The 12,504-nt window shown below is 40.5% G+C and overlaps 2 protein-coding genes across 2 annotated transcripts; both read left to right on the forward strand. All coding sequences in view use genetic code 11, as the record gives it.

Annotated features, from left to right (window-relative positions):
- Positions 1-601: 601 nt before the first annotated feature.
- Positions 602-1,614, forward strand: EGR_03465 (Ubiquitin-like protein 5; the record flags this gene model as incomplete). Its single annotated transcript, XM_024492714.1, has 3 exons — positions 602-671; positions 694-772; positions 1,392-1,614. The coding sequence occupies 3 exons, from the start codon at positions 602-604 to the stop codon at positions 1,612-1,614; spliced, it is 372 nt and encodes a 123-aa protein (XP_024352847.1).
- A 3,036-nt stretch (positions 1,615-4,650) lies between these two features.
- EGR_03466 (Phosphatidate phosphatase LPIN3) lies at positions 4,651-12,343 on the forward strand (the record flags this gene model as incomplete). Its single annotated transcript, XM_024492715.1, has 9 exons — positions 4,651-4,830; positions 5,347-5,430; positions 5,873-5,943; positions 7,846-8,071; positions 8,531-8,769; positions 10,048-10,249; positions 10,449-10,597; positions 10,679-10,918; positions 11,986-12,343. 9 exons carry the CDS (start codon positions 4,651-4,653, stop codon positions 12,341-12,343), a joined length of 1,749 nt encoding a protein of 582 aa, XP_024352848.1.
- Positions 12,344-12,504: the final 161 nt, after the last annotated feature.

Raw genomic sequence — 12,504 nt, forward strand, 5'->3', positions numbered from 1 at the left:
CTAGGATACATGTCTTTTAAGATAGGATTCGCTTTCCGCTGCTACCAATGTAGCATCCCGAGACTTCCCTGAAGACAAAAGAGGACACAACACTGGGGCAGAATATGTATTCAGCCCAGGGAAGGTGTTTGCTCTGCTGCCGTGGGCCAGAGGCCAGCACACCCAGCGAGGTACGAGAACGCTAGTTAGGAGTGCAGAAGTGGCGCTCCACTAATACCGAGGGATAAACCACCATCGTATTGCACTTTTCTATGCATTTTTCTATTTAAGCCCATGGGTCTTGTAGCAGCGTTATAGAAAGGTTAATCTCTAACACTTCTAACAATTGGCTAGAATAAAAAAGTTAATTAAGAGGAGGCAGTAACTTCTATGCTTTTTATTTTCCATTTTAATTCTTCTCTTGGGCGTTAGTAGCAAGTCTTTGAATTGCTCATCATTTCTACAAGTTTCCGGGCTGCTTTGTAGAACTCTACGGGTGCATACGTTTTACATTTTTAATCTCTATTCAGTGCAATTTCCTGAGAAATTTTTAGGTTATTTATCGCTTTCCCTTTCAGCTCTTGTTTTGCCTTCTTTAAGAATGTGAAAAATTATATGCATCATGAATACACTATGCGCATTTTTTTACTACTTTGATATCAAAATTTTGGGTGGCTGCAAAGAACCAGGTGGTAAATTGTTCACTTTGTTTAGATCTTTTACCGCTGTGTCGCCTATTTAAGCTTGTTTTCTGCGTGTTATGCAGTGACCCCTTAGCCTGTCTACTGCTCGAGTAGTTTTATTGGCGTGCGTGAGCTGGGTCATTTTTACATAGGTTTCGATTTGTTCTGACTAAACTTTTGTCATTAAAAGTGTAAAAATTTCTTGCTGACCTCTTAAAAGGAGCTACATCTAGTGTACAGGAAGTAGAATCATCCGTGCCGAAAATATGCAATTAAGACGGGCAATATGTACCTATTTCCACCTGTATTTTGTTGATTTTACAGTTGTCTTGTAGAATTTCAAAAGGCAAACACCTCTGGTACCGCCCTCTCCTCCCTAAAGTTGGAGCAGAGTTTTTATTCAGGCCCATTTGTGGTTGTTGTTGTTTTCTTGCGCCTTTGCATACCGAGTGATCTTTTGATTATCAGGTCTATTTGGCAGGATCCGATCTCTCGCAATAACGTTCCCCTTACATATATTGAAGCATACGTTTATCAGCATGTATTCCGTTCCATTGAGGCTTGGTTCAGTCTTTGGTGTGTGCGTGTCTGTGATTGTTTGTATTACGCCCTTGAATTGTTTGTGATGGAATTCCAATTTGTTGAGGCATGTCTCTACATTCCAGGGTGTTTTACGAATGCTTATTGAAGGCTTAATATGGTCTTCACAACTGAGTTAATTCATTTTAGAATGATTGAGATAACAGCAAACGATCGTCTGGGGAAGAAGGTGCGGGTAAAGTGCAACCCCACTGACACCATTGCGGATTTGAAGAAGCTGATAGCCGCCCAAACAGGAACGAAGTGGGATCGGATCATTCTCAAAAAGTGGTATAACGTTTACAAGGATCCTGTCACATTGGCGGATTACGAAATCAAGGATGGGATGAATTTGGAACTTTATTATAAATAAATCTACTCGTTTTCTGTGTTCTGTTTGTTCAGATGCAGACGAAAATGGTGAGGTAAGTCACACATTGCTTCTGCCGCACAGTTTTATGGGGGTTTTCCTTCTGCACTGGTAAAATTTGGATCTCATCACAACCTAATTCGTACATCGCGACGTGTATGACCCGGACGTTCTGATTTGTCATATTTGACAGTACTGCCTTGAGGGTTTTTTGGGATTCTACGGAGTGACGGTTGGTTTTTGGTTCTCGGGTCTTTAGTCGTCTTCACCCGTCAGAGTGTTCTGCAAAAACTCAGTGCTGCGGTGGTGGGTTATTTTCTGACGGAATTTCGGTGTTTACCTTGGAAGCCTCCTGTTCAGGTCGGTTGCTAGTTTGATCTGTAAGTGTATCAGATGTTTAAAACGGGGATAAGTGTTGATTTGGGGTGTTGTCGTAACGGCCCCGAGTCAGGTTGATCACTGCTTTCAACGTCTGTGTCTTCCCTGAATATGCCACAGTTTGTGTGCTTCTGAACGGGGCACTCTTTTCGATGTTCGAAGGAACTCATCATGTCATCGAGGTGGGAACCGAATTGAGCAAAACTGGGGGATTTGCGGTTTTCTTACAATTTAGGGTATTGCTATTGTTATAGCTTGGCATTTGTTCTGTTGGAATCACAGTGCGCTTATGCAGGAAATGTATTGTTTTGTTGTTTTAAGGAGCATACGGGGCGTACGAGAGCAAAATATCCTAGTTAGATTGGCGATCATTCGGAGAGTGGCATTGTGCACTAATTAACAAACAGCAGTACAGCCAAACTCGTCCTTTACAACTGCTTAAAATGATTTCAAATATGAGAGTTTGTACTTACAATCATATAAAATACTCCCTGCTTTATTTTATCGACTGTTAAGACTGACTGTCAGAGTGCTGACACAACTTACGCTTCGCTATTTTAAGTACTCTGACCTGGCAAATTATTAAGATTTTAGATGTCCTTACCCCACGTAAATGCGGTGAATGCAGCACAGATATAATAACGACATCTAAAGTTATGACTTTTTTAAAAAAGGCAAAATTAATGTTGCGGAAACAGGGCGTCTTGTATTACATCAAGTCAGCATCATTAGAATACTTCCTTAATAAAACTCAAGGCCGATGGATTTGAAAAGGAGCAATACCCATGACAAATACGAGTAGGCTGAAGTTACTAGAACTAATGCCATTTATCTGCTTAAGATTACTTCGGTGCAGTAAGGGTTAATCTGAATAAGCTATTCAGATTGTGCTCCCATTTCATTGGGTGTTGCCATTGTCATGTGGTCAGTCGAGTAGTGCCACGATGCATCTCCCGCACCATTTCGGTACCTACTAGGATTTCTAGCGTCTTGTTGGAATACGCAGTGCTAGATTTGAGAAATTAACTACGTATCATAGAGCTTGAACGGATGATCCCTGACCAGAAACACGCTTCTCTTAGCAATATTAGGTTCAGAAACAGAATTTCCAACACTTAATAGTGAGGTAATACAAATTGCACGATTCGTGGTTATTTCGGAACATTGAAAAGTAGCTTGCTTTGAAGTCGTTTGCCATTTCATCTATCACTTTAACATCAAACCCTGTTTTTCTCTTAACAGCTATCCCTAAAGCACCTGATGGTTACTTTTCTACTTTGGGAACCGGAATTCGCAGAGTGAGGTGCGATACACCCCAAGACGGAAACGAAGATGGTACGATGATAGTAAATGCTGTAATTTTAGTTGGGATTTTCGAGTATGACGACATTTGAGGGGTGAGCTGCACAGAGGAGGATCTCATACAAGAATTGGTGCTAAAACTGGAGGATGTCCCATAGCAACCCTAATCTGTATCCTGGCGGCTTTCAGTAGAGGCACCTGTCTAAATGGCAGCCCCAAGGGAGGAAGTAACATGTCTTTAACGTGTTCATAGTTAAATCACGGGCATTTTATAAGGAGGTATCTTTAATTATGCTAAGCGGAAAAGGTGGGAAAACATTAACTGGGGTATCAATAGCCACCACAAATTCAGCCATTTCCAGAGACACCTTCTTTCTTTGACTTTCAATTGTGTGTGATGCAGCCAACGAAATAGCGATTATTCATTTAGACCAGACTCGCCCACCGCTGCCACTAACGTTACGCTGGAAATATTCCCAAAACCATGGTAAAGAATATCTTTAATAGGAGTTTAATTTTTAACCCGAAGATGAGTAGCGAGGCCATGAATTTGGAGGACACGTCATGAAACTGCTTAACTAAGTAGTAAAAACAAGTATTGTTTTACTTCAGTGCAAAAAGTTGCCTATTTTCCTGATGAAACTACGCCTCGGATGCTACAATCATCATTTAGCTTATCTTATGTTACACCATCTGGTGATATAAGTAATCAGAACGCGACTTCTTAAATCACCAACGAAAATAATTTGCCTCCCTCAGATACTTCCTGATTCGCTTTTTAAACTGTCTCCAATGTACTAGTTTAGTGATATAATCACTACCCAATTTATTCACCGTTTTATGAAAACCAAAAAATAGTAATAGAAGAACAAATGTCAGCCCACAAAGTTAAAATTAAACCCTGGGATCTAAAAATTAGTTACAAATCTGAGCAAAATTAACGAAGTTGCGCTTCCACACGACCTCCAGTTGATTAACTCGAGAAATGGCGACAGGTGCAGGACGATCGAATATACTTCAGCAGTCACAAAATATCATTTTGTGGAAAATCAAAAAAATAAAAAACAAATAAAAGAGACGGTAGTAATGCAAGCGTTCTCCCCATTTTGACGTGAGGCGAACCAACGCACCCAACCCCCGGACCTATAAGGCCACAGTCGCACCATAACCATTGCTACGACCTTGAAGTTAGTCGTAAACGCACCAATGGGAGAGGAGCACGTACCCTAGTGGCTGCCTTCAATCACTGCCGTCACGACTTGCTATTTAAATGCATTTGTAGCCGTCTCTTTCTCTGCATGTGTGCATGTGTGTGTATGCATGTGTGTATATGTTTATGCGATTCGGAGTGGCGTGAAAATGCAGTACATTGAGCGATTTTTTTCGTCAGCGAAACGGATGTATAGTGACATCAATAGCGCTACCCTTAGTGGAGCTATTGATGTTATAGTTGTCAGATACCCCAATGGTGAACTTGTTAGTTCGCCTTTTTATGTACAATTTGGAAAGACTGGGGTCTTTCGACCGTGCGCAGATGAGGTAAGCGCGACTTTTATCATGTCCCCTTTGGTCGAAAAAGGACTACGTTTTTCAATTTACACCAAATTCAGATACATCTTATTAATATCTTTCGTAAAATGCCCTTTATTTTATGAGAAAAGCATCTTTATACCAATCAAGGCATAATGTTTTGCGTATCAGACTTTGTCGGATGCGAATTTGGAAAGTCGACACACTCGTAAATATCCGATGTTACAAATTGTATCATTAATAATATTTTCGGCAGATCCACTCATTTGAATACTTTGACAAATGCACCCTTCACATGGTAGCTTAAACAAATAAAGTAATGAAGTTGGCTCGTGTAGTTTTGTATTAAATGGACCGAATTTTTAGAAAAATGTATTAATGTTCCTAACACCATAGATTCTAAACAAACTTGCGGGATTATAAAATAGTCACAGTGCTTAAGACTTATTTATTGAAATACGTGTGAAATCCATCAGGGAAATGTTGCCCACAGACGAATAACCCGAATTTTCCCCTCTTCCACAGGTGGAAGTAATGATCAATGGAGTCCTACGCACGGATCTTCACATGCGTGTGAACAGGTTTGGTCAAGCGTATTTTGATGATCCAGTGAGTTTCCGCACCAATCTTTAGTAAACTTCTTGTTCAAAAAGCCCCTCTCTGTTACACCTGCGACGCGAGCCTTTTTGGTCAGGCTCGGAGGCTAGGCCCACACAGAAAACACGAATCACCGAGTGACGTACCGTCAGCTTAGTAATCAAAAATAAAAAGGCGGAAATGGTTTGACGAGACCCCTACAACTTGAGATTTCAACAGCTTTACGTTTAAGTGTATATCAGTACGCTAGGGCTCAGGCGTTAAGACTCGGAAAATTTAGCACTTGCGCCCAGGTCATCCGAGGGGTTCTCATGGATTTTGTTCGGTCTTACGTAATTTTTTTTCCTCCTGAATATTTGCTCTTCAAATTCACAAGCTTGAAATATTTACTAACTGTTAATGTTATCGAGGGACTGATTGAGTATATTTTCGCAATTTTAACTAACTTCTTTAGTACCAGAATGCACCGGACGATGAATCAAGGCCACGCTCTCCGAACATTGATTCTGGAATCCAATTGGGCAAGTTTGTTAGACCTAAAATAAATAAACATGCCAAATTTTTTTGCTTAAAATGCAGTACACCTTATTGACTACTTTTAATGCTTCACGAATTAATGATAGGAATTGCAACATCCCTCCGCATCCTTTAGTCCAGTTATCCAAGGAACCAATGAGAATTTGACGATGAAACTTGTGTTCTTCCAAGGTTCAAGCAAACAAATGAGTAATTTGCACTAGCATGGGGCAGCATTCTTCTTTAAACCAATTATGACTTTGGAATAAGCAAAAATAATAGCAAGGCATTATTTCAATTAGTGGTTCTTAATTGGCCCCACTTTACGCCTCATTGTATTTGTTTTGTTCAAACAGATTTTCACTCTGGTAAGAGTCCTCCAAACTCTGAGACGTGCTGCTCTCCTTTACCTTTGGATAAAGCAAGCAAAACTCCTCAGTCAAATTCCCCCACCTCAGATGACAAACAGGATCTTCTTCAATCAGTCTCATCCTTTCTTCAGAGCGCTGACTTCAGGTGAGTATTTTCCAATTATCTTTTTCATTCACATTCATTTTGTTTTGGACCTTGATGTCAAGTGAACTACGGGGCATCCTAGTCCTTTCTACTCTAGGATTCGTAAGGTCGAGTATTGGCACCATTTCTCTGATCCACTGCTGCGAGGCTAATCAGCAATTCAGAGCAAAACCGTTGATTTATATTATCCTCATTCTAAAATCCGATCCAAAGTACTCATCTTCATTTGACGAGCCAAAGAACTTTAGCATCAATCGTTTCAACTTACCTGTTGTGGTTGGTGACTTGAAAAGCAGATAGCCCATTTAATGGTATATCCGAAGTTTTGCATGCACCAACGTAAACAAATTCGTGATAGTTAAATGGCTCCACTGTTGAGATCACTTTTTTGTTCTAATCAGACTTTTATGGTGCCTGTCTGCGCATTTGACACGATGGCGTACACTCTTAAACATGTGCCAGCCACATAATTGTCACTTGATGTCTGTAAAATCATTTTGTCGTTAGTACATGCTGTGTGTAGGGCGTTACCTGTTATTGTTTTGCGATCGCATCCATTCGTCGGACTAGCTAGTCCTCAGTTTCACTTTTTCTGTTGACCAACTTCTTCCCCTCATGCTTTCAATTGGATCTTGATAGCAAAGGCACTGTTTTTCTCTCTCTCACACATACACACACTAATTAACGGATGTGTTTATTCCTACTGGCGATTTTCGTGTCTCCATCTTCCTTCTATGCAAACAGTTTGGATGTATTGTTGTAATCCAAAGTTCATTAAGAGCTCCAAGTGCGTATCTACGTCCTCTGCATTTCGTATGGCACCATTCTGTTAATGGCTCTCTTTTGGTAAGATGCCTTGAATTTTCGTGTCTTTCATATTTCTTCAATAATACTCAAATTGAAGTGGGATCGAATGGACTTTTCTACTTAAAATATGAAACTACCGCACTTGTGCCTTGAAGGTATAATCGTGAAATCTAGGCAGAGGGAATTTTTTTACCAAAGTAGAGTAACCTTAAAATTATCTTTCGTTCATTGAGTTTTTCGTTAATGACTGATTGGTGCCACTAATAGCCAATTCCTACACCCTCCATGAATAGTAATTTGCATTAATCGTAGTGATTCAATCAGCTCACCAAACACGCTGACCAACCTGTGCTCTTGCGCAGGTAAAGGTCGCACTTGCCTGTGACCCTTTCTCAACTGCATGACAATGAAAGTAAAAACCCTTTTTGTTTTTAATAATAATAACTTTTAAGTCGTGATTTGACCCATTTGGATACCTATTTATTAAATGAAGTACTTAACTGATGGTTATTTATTCGGGTCATTTTTAAGTGTCCTCTATTTTTTACCCTTTTATATACTCACTCTGCTCCTCGTGCTCCGTTGCAGTGAATTCGAATCAAACATGCTTTGGTGGAATCAGGACAACATAGCCAAACACTCTGTTAAAATTCAAACCTACCGACTCACTGATGAGCAAAGTAAGGCTGCTGATCCAAATTCACAATCAGTCAACGACAGTGTCTGGGTGTACTGGGAGAATAGGTGGTACTCCTGGAGAACGGCTAACATAAAACTTCGCTTCTTACGCAACCTTGGCAATCCTCTACCCTCGGTAGCATCTATTATCCACTTTTTAAATGTCCATCCTTTGTTTACAAATTTATTAGTGCATGGATGTCTCGATAAAAAACCTACATACTAATAAGGCACTTTTTCTCCTTCGTTTTATCACCGTTTTTTGTCTGCCTAAGAGAAGAAATTCAACCTTTTAAATGGCAGCAATGTTACTTTTTGCAAAAGTCTCTCATTTCATTGTGCCAACCTCTAGGCTTTAGGATACGCTGCGTTTCAAACTTTGAAAGGTAAATGTAATATGGTGTTTAACCCAGCGACTTAGAGGCGATCCAGAAAACCTAAACTACCAATCGCATTAGTGACAAATTTAGCCTTTTACAGTAAATCGTATTTGTAATCTCAACAAAAAGACTTTAAACTTACACATGAACTACTTTACATCACATGATCCATACCTCACCACACCTATCCACTCTCAGGTGATTCTATTTTACAGTACTTTGAGGCGTTGCAATCAAAATTGATGGAAGTGGATCGAGAAAACCCGGCCTTCGTTTTGCTTCCCAGTTCTCTACCCTCGCTGTCGGAGGATAAAGAGCAAGAGGGAACACAATTTGAACTGGATCAATCGGAGAGCTCCGAGGCTGTTTTAAAGCCTTGCTCATTTGATCCATTCAAGTCATCATCGCATGAGGATGAGGATGACCCACACGAGGATCTCCGGGTCAGCTTTGGGTAAATTTAGCCTTCCGGTACTGTGATGCTCTTGGTGGAGTTGGGCCAACATGTGCAAAGTTTGTTTTTACAAAGTCGTGTATTAGTAGACTAATGGAAGTGTCTTGTTTTCTTTTTGAATTTTTGATTTAAGTGTGAATGCAACATACTCACCATGGCATTTTACATCACAACTTTCGCTTTACTGGTGAACTGTCCAGTACTCAATTTAAATTAACCCGTCGGAAGTTTTGGATGTTATTCGGTGAAAATTTTAGCGTAAGTTTTGTAACACTTTTGAAAGGTATGATCGAGCTCATTGAAAACGCCGACATCTTATTAGAAGAGCGTTACTTCGGCACAATGAAATGAATATTGATACAAGGATTTAAAACTCGCGTTTACTTGAAATGCCGTCAGTTCAAATCTACCGTGTAGCGATCATATGAACAGCGTAAAGCCTAATTGGAAGAAGATTGACAAGTCTTGTTTAATACATTAGTTTATTAGTAACAAGTGCCGCTAATTACGTTTTCGTGTTGACCATCACAGATCCATTCACTTGAAATTAAAGCACCGTCGGCAATGCTTCTAAGTCCACCTAATGTGGTCCATATCAAAAACTTCGGTGAGCTTAGCTGCGAGCATACTACATACGCTGATCTATTTCGTGAGAGTATTTGCCCAAAATTGGTACTACTTAATGTATTACACGATGCAATGTATTGCCTCAAACCTATGTACTGATTTCATTCCATATGTCCATCTTGATTGTTCTTGGCTTTTTGCAATTCAGGTAAATGTCGTGTTTTTTAATTGTACTCATTGTTTACCCTTTCGTATTTGCATTTTAAACGACTCTTTTACGAATGTTTTCAACTCATTTAATTCTGCCCCCGTCACACTGGTCATGATACAGAACCCGTAAGGTAAAGGTTGTTTGACTTTGGGTTTACATTTCCTCCACTGTAATTCCTTTGATCCAGCCATGCATGACAAATCGCGTCTTTGTATACTTTTTGCACGGCAACCAAATCACATAATTAAATGCAATGCTTTATGGAGGTATCAGCTAGGAATAAGGTGTTAGGCTAATCTTGCTACACTACTACCGGTGTGGCACCCGAGTTTCTCCTGACGGCCGCTCAGGACATGAGGCTGGGAGTAATCGAGTTATAAACGTACAGAGTAGCTGTAATTTTCTTAGGTGTTACGCGCAATTTCATGCCACTAGCATGTTGTTTTTGCAAAAAACTGCAAAAGCAGGCACTATATTTTTTTGTTTTTGTTGACCCCTAGAGGCAATCACCCTTCGTCTTTACCAGCAACGCCTCCACAATCTCCAAGTTCCAATGAATTGGCCTACTTTTCTGATGGCCATTCACCGAAAAACTATGAGGAGGAGGAAGGTCGCTTAGATGATCGTTTCAATTGGCGTCTCCATTGTCAATGGGGACAGGCGTACAATACTCGAGCCTTTAAGCTTTCATCCGAGGCTATTGTAAGCCTTATTCACCATTAGGTTTTTTTTAGTTTAAATGTTTGTCTTTTTCGATACTGGCATTTATTAGCCTCTCCTTAAACACCTAATCCTTATCCTTCTCCGACATAAACGCCAATTACAACTAGGATTCAAAGTGACATTATCACTGGCGATAGCACCAAACGCTTTTCAATTAATGCACTTTTCTGAACTGTAGAAAAGATTGGGCCTTAGCGACGGAACCAACGAGGCAGTATTCACTACAATCAACAAATACCAGGGCACATGCACTTGCTATTGCCTTATATACGTGTGGAACTCCACTGACAAAGTTGTCATCTCCGACATTGACGGTACTATTACTAAGTACGTAGGCAAGTTTATCCATCAAACCACATTGTGACAAAAAGCATTCTAGACTGTCACCCTTGATTACTACTGCTGAAGGTCTGACCTGTTAGGTCACGTCCTGCATTGGGTGGGTTTGGAGTGGACACATCCAGGGGTGATTCAACTCTACAAGAAGATATCTGAGAATGGATATCGTCTGATGTACCTTTCTGCACGATCCATAGGTCAAGCGAATCCTACAAGAAACTTTCTTGAGGGATTGGAACAGGACAATGAGAAACTGCCCGCTGGGCCTATCATTCTATCTCCAAATTCACTGATCACCACCATCCAAATGTATGTTTGCTTGATGTCAATCGTAACTCCTTATTCTACTACAATTTCTCTAGCAGTAATTGTAGCGTGGCACTGTTCCCTTTTTCACATATTTTTGTTTTTTTCCAATTACTGATTGACACCAAAATTGTCCTGCAAAAGTGAATCACTCAGAAGGCTAAGTTAACAACCATGGCACAAGAGTCATGAAAAACAAGAATAAACGCGGGCTCTCTAGCTGAATTGTTCTTGCTGTCTGACTACGCATCGCATTCCTGTCGTGCGTTAAAGCTAGTGGGAGTAAGTTGTCGTACTCAATGGTGAGACCTTACTGGTGACGCCACAGGCACCATCCCAGATTATTGGCACGTCATTGCAAGATGGTTGATGAACAATCAGTCTTTCAGACGACGAAAAGTATGCATTTTTGTGTTGTTATTTGGTGATACCATCTACATTCTCACATTCTTTGTAACAACAACACCGCTTAAATTGCCAGTCTTTATAGGCCGCCCCCATGATATACAGATAATTGGTGGTAAATTGCATTGCAGTTCTTTTCCTGCTTTTTTAATTACGGGAAAAATAGTAAGAAAGTTTGAGCGAACCCAAAATTCTTGCAATGCTTGCATTATTTATCTGTAAAAGATCAGATACATTAATTCCAAGAGTCCTTCTAGCAGTGGCTATGTCGAAACAGGAGCCTTCTTATTATCACTTTAGTTGAATTATTCTTCGCTCAAGATGCCATTCTAAGTGTAGTTAGTCTTGATAAAGGTATTCTTGTCCCCGAAGACTGATAAATTAAGCACATAAAGATTTGTCTACTAAGTTAACATCTGAAAAATACCCGATTAAAACCTTCAACTTCACTACATCCATGTCTTGCAGGCGGTCTGCATTCAGGTCGCTGTAAAAACTTAACGACAAGCCACCAACTTTGGCGTCATGACTAGGCGTGTTAATAATCAGACGACCCAGAAACCTAGTGCAATCGCCTGTCCGCTCCTGAATTGTGGAGGCTGATTGGAAATAAGCAAAAACTGAAGACAAGTCACTTTAATTGCGTCTATCTTTTCCTTTTGCAGGGAGATTATACAGAAACGTCCCCAAGTCCTGAAAATCTCCAATCTGAAGCGACTAGGTGAGCTCTTCCGTCACCAGAATCCCAAGGCGCCTTGTCCATTCTTTGCGGGTTTTGGAAACCGCACTAGCGACGTGGAGACCTATCGAGCAATCGGGATTCCCGATTCACATATATTTATCGTGAATCCTGAAGGGGTTATCGAGACACCCACCGGTATTAAACTGCCCACTGGCTACACTGCCCTCTGCGAGATGACTGATTTGGTGTTCCCATCTGACCAACAGATATTGTCAGGCAGCGTGGAGTACTCTGACTTCTCCTTCTGGCGTGACAATCTTCCCACTTTAACCAGCCCATGAGGGCGGTGTAGGAGGCGTTGCCGGTAGCGTCATCCTTGTACAGGCGCTGTTACTGAGCTTCAATTTTAAACTTTAAGTCCCTCATACCTAATATTTTTCTATTAATGATATTTCTACTTAAGCCTCGCTCAAAATCCTGGATTTTCCATCCACAAAGTTTT

The sequence above is a fragment of the Echinococcus granulosus genome (assembly GCF_000524195.1).
Source record: "Echinococcus granulosus chromosome Unknown EG_S00018, whole genome shotgun sequence".
Classification (NCBI taxonomy): domain Eukaryota; kingdom Metazoa; phylum Platyhelminthes; class Cestoda; order Cyclophyllidea; family Taeniidae; genus Echinococcus; species Echinococcus granulosus.